This window comes from Silene latifolia, unplaced genomic scaffold, assembly GCF_048544455.1.
Source record: "Silene latifolia isolate original U9 population unplaced genomic scaffold, ASM4854445v1 scaffold_75, whole genome shotgun sequence".
NCBI classification, from domain to species: Eukaryota; Viridiplantae; Streptophyta; class Magnoliopsida; order Caryophyllales; family Caryophyllaceae; genus Silene; species Silene latifolia.
Window position 1 is genome coordinate 4,394,062 of NW_027413661.1, and position 7,241 is coordinate 4,401,302.

At 36.3% G+C, this 7,241-nt stretch overlaps 1 protein-coding gene across 1 annotated transcript; it reads right to left on the reverse strand.

Moving 5' to 3' along the window:
* Positions 1-1,310: 1,310 nt before the first annotated feature.
* Positions 1,311-2,856, reverse strand: LOC141640293 (uncharacterized). Its single transcript, XM_074449143.1, has 2 exons — positions 2,017-2,856; positions 1,311-1,835 (listed from the first exon to the last, which is right to left on the reverse strand). The coding sequence occupies exons 1-2, from the start codon at positions 2,854-2,856 to the stop codon at positions 1,311-1,313; spliced, it is 1,365 nt and encodes a 454-aa protein (XP_074305244.1).
* Positions 2,857-7,241: the final 4,385 nt, after the last annotated feature.

Below are 7,241 nucleotides of genomic sequence, written 5' to 3' on the forward strand. Positions count from 1 at the left end.
CTTGCTCACGAGTGTAAAAGGTGCACCCATTAATGGCATAACCACTATAAGAAGATGCATATGTATTTGGGCCGAAACAAAGCCTTCTTAATCAAGAAGAAATATAATCAGGATACTTTTGCAAGTCTTCTATCACTCGACCCTTGAACCAAGCTCGAAATGTCTTCTTGTGCTCATTTCCGATCCACATCTCGGTTTTATTTCGATACTTGTCCCTCAATAAAACCATGTGTTCCTCAATGTACGGCTATACCTCATCCTCGTTATGAAGGACATATGTGTGTGCTCCATGCCACTTATCAAATGCCATATCTTGACGAACATGACCCCTAAGACCTTTTCCCTTCATCCACTCACTATGTCGATTCTTAGGGATCCCAAGTATCTCAGAATTTGATAAGTGTGTATAATAATAAGAAAGTGCTTCATCGATGATGGCACGCTCGGCAATGCACCCTTCAGGACGATATCTATTAGACGTATAATCCTTATATACTTTCATCAATCTTTCAAAAGGATATTGATACCTTAAGTAAACAGGTCCTAGATACTTGATCTCTCTTACCAAGTGTACGGTCAAATGAACCATGATTGTAAAAAAATGAAGGAGGAAAGTACATTTCGAATTGACAAAGAGAAGTGACAACTAAATTTTGCAAAGCCTCTAACTCTCCAGGATCAATAACTTTGTTACATATAGCATTAAAGAAAAAACAAAACTTGGTTATGGCATATCGAACCTTTGTAGGTAAAATGTTACGTATGGCCACAACTAGTAATTGTTGCATAAAAGTATGACAGTCGTGAGATTTTAAACCAGTAAGCTTGAGATCTCGCATTGATACGAGGCTACTAATATTCGAAGAATATCCCTCTGGCACTTTAACACCATGAAAACATTCACAAAACTCTATTTTCTCCTTTTTTGAGAGTGTATGGGCAGCAGGAGGCAAATAAGTCCGTCCTCCCTTCTCTTGCGGGGCCAACTCGGGTCGAATTTTCATATCCACCATATCCTTCCTAGCTGCCACATTGTCTTTTGACTTATTTGGGACATTCAAAAGAGTGTTGATAATATTGTCACAAACATTCTTTTCGATATGCATAACATCCAAACAATGTCTTATGGAGAGTTCCCGCCAATATGGGAGTCGCTCAAAAAGAGGAGACATCTTCTTGTATCCCCGTGATGCTAATTTAGAACCCTTCTTCCCATATGTAATTTTAATATCTTTCACCTTTTGATATACATCATGACCGCTTAATATCTTAGGATATGGACGATAATAAGGTTTTCCATTGAAAGCTTTTTATTGCTTGCGATACGAATGATCTTCCTCCAAAAATTTACGGTATTCTAAGAAAGCTTGCTTTCGAGAAAACCTCAAATAAGAAGAGTCAACATCTTCTGCACACAAGGGGCACGCCTCTTTCCCATGCACAGTATGTCCACAAAGATTACCGTATGCAGGAAAATCAGATATAATGCATAATAACATTGCTTTCAAATTGAAAAAACTTTTTTGGTACACATCAAAGACTTCTATTCCTTCATCCCATAGTGTTCTCAAATCGTCAAGAAGGGGCGCCAAGTAAACATCTATATCATTACCCGGTTCTTTGGGACCAGAAATCAATAAGGACAGCATCAAATACTTCCTTTTCATGCACACATATGGAGGTAAATTGTAAATAGCTAAAAGCACAGGCCAAGTGCTATGTTGACTACTTAAATTCCCAAAAGGATTCATCCCGTCAGTAGAGAGTGCAAGTCGAAGATTTATTTCTGGGTTCTTTCCCGAATTCGGGATACTTGGCGTCAATGTGTTTCCACTCTAAACCATCAGCCGGGTGTCTCAACTTGCCATCATTAACTTTTGCATTTTTATGCCATGTCAACAACTTTGCATCTTCCTTATTCGCAAAGAGTCGTCGCAACCTGAGTATTATCGGAAAATACCACAAAAATTTTGCTGGGATCCCTTCCTTCTTTTTATATCGCTAATCATTACAAACTGGATAATGAGTGAAACTCTCATATTCCTTGCGATATAATATACAATCATTAGGGCATGCATGAATCTTCACATATTTCATACCAATTCCTCTAAGTATCTTCTTGGCCGCATATGTACGATTAGGAAGAACATTATCTTCTGGAAGCATGTCCTTCAATAATTCGAGAAGGTGGGTAAAACTTTTATCACTCCACCCATTTGTTGCTTTCAAATTATATAGCTTAACAACGACTGACAATTTTGTATAATTCTTACAACTCTTATACAAAGGCATTTCAGCGTCTTTTAGCTTCTCTAATACAATGCTTGTGATGTCATCTAAATTAGTAACATCGGGTTCTTCATATTCACCTAGAATGTCATCTATATCAGCGGGATATTGACCTAGGTAAGGGTTATCTTCTTCAAGACCGTCTTCAACTAACCGATCTCGTAATATTTTTTCTAATTCATCGTCATCAAACTCGTCATCGGACACAGAATTCATATCACAAGAATTCATATCCCAATCCGAATCTTCCAGTGAGTCGATACCTTTTTCTATAGGAAGACTTCCTCCCTCAATCTTAGTCTCTCCCATATTTTCCTCCATTCTCTGTACCACTCTAGACTCCCCATGAAACCTCCAAAGTTTATACTTTGAATTAAATTTATTCTTTTCTAAATGGATTTTAACATCCGAGAAGCTCATATATTTGATATTCAGACACATTTCACAAGGGCATGGCATATTAGACTTGTCTTTCACATTCTTTCTAACGAATTCATAAAATTCAGCTAAACCGGCATCATATTTAGGATCACCTCTTTTCCCATCCATCATCCACGTACGATCCATATTGGTCTATATAATAGAAAAAAGCAACTAATATTACAAATATATTTAATTTCACACTATATATGGGATATGGGCACTTGTTTTAAAAACTGATAGAGTCGCTCTTTTGGAGCATGAAAATAGACAAACATAGATTAGCTGCAACAGAAAGAGACTGACAACCAGAATAGAGTAAAATCAAGCACATCTTAATCTGATAAAGTAGCTAGTCTTAATAGACAATACACAGATGATTCAGGTCATAAACATGGCTAAAATTTATTTTGCTTTGCTGGACTGATGGCTCCTAATCAGATTATGAATAATATAGCTGGTGAACTAACTTTTATTCATGCCCAATATTTTCCTTGTGAACTTAAAAAAAAATGAAAATCATTAGAAATGATTGAGCACTGAGAAAACTAGTTTTGAGACATACAGAGAGTAAACTGCTCCTCATAAAGTCTTAATCACATTTAATTTAAATCTCATAGATACAATGACATCATTACCCATTGCCTAAAAGACTCCCGCGTCTCCCATATATGACCCTGTGATTCCTCACGCCCATAATCACCACATGCTACTGGGGTACAATATACTCCGAAGACAAATAATAATGAATTTGGCTCCCATAGAAATTGAAAAGTGGAAAACCTAAAATGAGTAGATACTAGATACACCCATCCATACTGATACTTCTAACTTTCAGTTGAGGTAATGAGGAGCTGGTAGGAAGTTTCTAGTTAAATTTACAAATCTAGGCCTATTTCAGTCATAACAAAAGAAATTTGGTAATTTGGCCAATTGTTTGAAATTTAGCTGCTACGATTCGACTACAGAAAAAACAGAATTCCACCAAGTAACATGAATGTGACCTATATAGAATGAACAATGAATATGCAGATTTTCTCTTATGGAGGTATAATTCTAAAACCCTTTTAACAATAAAGGCTCAAGGACACACAGGAGCAATCAACTCAAGGCTCAAGGAACTAAAATCAACTTTTCCCTATACGTAGCGCACATTCTAAATAAACTGCAGAGCTCTTCAAGAGAAATATTTCACAACCACAATCATATTAGGAAGCCACACGACTGCTAACTACTAAACCCTACCATCACCAAATACTAAACCCTAACATCAGCATACATTAAAGTATACAATCAACAACAATGATGAAAGACGAGCAGCAAGAATCAATGAAATAAACAGATAATATAATCTAAGATTGTAGTTTTAAAGCTAACATTACAAATAATGAAAAATGATCTTACCAGCAGCAACGATCAACGGCGATGAAATACAAGTGACCAACGACAATAAGGCGGTGGCCGGAGTATGAGCAAGCACTAACAAGAAGGGGCAACTGATAATTTGATTGAAAATAAAACTTGCGATGGTGATAATCAAACTGTGCGAAGGAAACAATTAGGGTGCAGCACGTAGAAGTGTAAACGCCATGTTTTCATTTGATTGAATTAATAAGGAGAACGGTGGGGAACGGAGCCGTTCTCGTTGACAGATTAAGGAGAACGGTGGAGAACGGAGCCGTTCTCGTTGAATTAATAAGGATAACCGTGGGGAACGGAGCCGTTCTCTTTGACAGATTAAGGAGAACGGAGCCGTTCTCGTTGACAGATTAAGGAGAACGGTGGGGAACGGAGGGGAGTATGAAGCGGTGTGTTCTGCAGTTCTAGTTTTAATTAAAACGGTTGGTCAAACCAACCCGTTCTCTTTGTTTATCTATAAGAACGGTTCAACCCAATAACCGTTCTATTCAGAATTCATAATCGCCCGCCTAACATAAAAAAAAGAAAGAGAACAGTTCCGTTACCAACCGTTCTTTAAGTGGCGTTCTCGTAGCTTTAAATTGTAGTAGTGCATGTTACTTGACATATGAAATTGTAATGTATTTTTAACATATTAAAAATCAACATACTCATAAAATATGTCATATACAAAATCGATTAGTAATTCGTAATCACTTGTACCAAAATGGTTTATCAAATTATAAATTACAACGTCTTGTATTTATAATAAATTATTCATTCAATTTCAATTCCAAATTGTTTCGTAAACAATAATTTTATCTAACTAATAAAACAATTCAATTACTTAGACCGTATCTAATATAATCGAATTATAATAAGACACGTTAACTATACTCACAAAATCATCCGTCAATTTTAAGCAATTTAATTAACTCGTATCGGCATACGATTAATTAAATAATCAATTAAGAGTATTTCCCTATAGGTATGACCTAAGGAGATCAACTGATCAACACCGCCGCACGACAAGTAATGTCAAATTCTAGTCACCAATCATTACCGATAGGTGTGGACCATTGATCAAAATATTACATCCCACATGTATTCTTAAAATGAGATTTAAACATGTGATCATCATGATCGACAGTTGTGATCGCATTATTGTCGGAGGACAAATATTCCAACAATCTCCCACTTGTCCTCGACAAGTGTGCGTCACCAATTCTCTTGTCCCATTACTATCTCTCACTCAATGCAAGGTGTCTTTCAGGTCGTACTTGCAAGTGATCATATCGAGAGTGGTTTCCTCGATCTGGAGAATAACTGATTGACCGGATTTATCTATCATAGATATCTTCTGAGCGTGGCCAGGCATTTCCAGTTCATTACTCCTCGAGTGCCCCTGAGATATTGTTATAACCGTGACAAAGGGGTGGACAATTCCTATCGCACTTATTCCCTTCGATTAGCCACAGCCATCATAACCCAAAATATGCCCATTTGACCCCATTTACGAAGGTCGTAGTAACACAAATCAAAGTTAATCTGAAACTGTGCCATCTTAGGCGAACAGTCTTTAGTCAAAAGAATCGACTCATTAGAATACCATAGTAGCTCTCGCCACGACCAGGCTATATAAATTTGCCAGAACTCTATAAGCGGTCATAAGGCCCGATAAAGTGTTCCTAACAGTCTGCCTATGTGATCGACTAGTCATCTCACATGACTCTATGGCACTTGAACTTGCCATCAATCGCATCACACTCTAGTCACTTCGAGTCGTCACCTCATACAAGTGACTATGGGCGAATACCATGTTAATCCGGGTTCACTTTAACGGGGTTCAATGTTGTCTCTACAACCCGTTTGGATGTAACAAGGTATAAAAGGAGTTTTTAGATTTAAAAACTCGAACGACAAATGTGATTATTATATGAATAGTCAATACCTGATTACTACTTCATAATTTTATAATCCATTTTCATCTTATATGTAGTTATTCATCTCAATGCAATTGAAATGACATATGACATGACTCATCATGTTAAGCCCATGAGAAGGCTTTGGTTAGTAGGTTTTATCAACTTCTTGTACCTTACTCAACCTTACTACATACTCGTTTTCCTTTGTAATGTATACACTTGCATTACAAAACTTTCTGAGTATGTGTCGAGATCCAATCAAGACATAGGCCCTCTGGCCTTAGAATAGCTCCCACTGTTTTCACAGTGTGCGGGACTCATCCTTCTTAAACATCCCATGATTGCAAGTGTACTCAATTTCCGTTGTAAATATTTCTCATTGTTCTTTATTGCCTAGAACGATTCTAGAAAATCTATTTCTTAAATAACATAGCCACAGTGGTATCTTAACCATCCTAATGTGTTTTGATTATGGTTTTGTCAGAAACCATGCGCAATCTCAATTGTCAATTGTCACTTGTGTAACACCCTTACACAAAATTGCATCAAAAACACTTTGCATTACATCCTTAATGCTTATGCAAGCACTTAAGGGTAATATTTATGGTTTACTTGGTAACTATTACATAAATTCGATTTGAAACAATTCATCATGCTCAAAGTATATGAAGTGTTATACATCATTTCCTATTTAATTGATTCGGCAGCGGAAGCAAATGGAATCAATCAAATATGTTCAACTCGATTGAACTTAGTCATGAATCTTATCAACACAAGACTTCTTATTTGACGCTAATATCATGTACATTTATCTTCATAAATCTGGATATTAAAGATCTATTATATTACTCCAAAAGTCTTAAATCATTCTCAATGATCAATATGTCATCCACATATAAGACTAATTAAAATTTCCGTAACTCCCACTAAACTCCATGTATAAACACAACTTCTCGACTTATCGAGAAAAGTTTTATAACATGATCAAAACATTGATTCCAACTCATTGATGTCCTACTTAAGACCCTCTCTTAAGTTTCACATTATCTTAGGATTGCAAGAATCTATAAAACTCATGACTTGTATTGAATACATTCCTTCTAATTGAAGAAGTGAGTTTTTGGATTCACTTGTTATATATCTCATTATAATGAAATACAATCCTTAAGAAGATCCAAATAGACTTAAGCATTTCAACTAGTGCAAAAC

What these genes read in the sequence shown, in the direction of transcription:
- LOC141640293 (XM_074449143.1), bottom strand. Translation starts at nt 2,856, where the DNA reads ATGGATCGTACGTGGATGATGGATGGGAAAAGAGGTGATCCTAAATAT. An exon ending in AGAGTTTCACTCATTATCCA is followed by an intron (nt 1,836 to 2,016) that starts GTTTGTAATGAT and finishes CTGATGGTTTAG; the next exon opens with AGTGGAAACACATTGACGCC.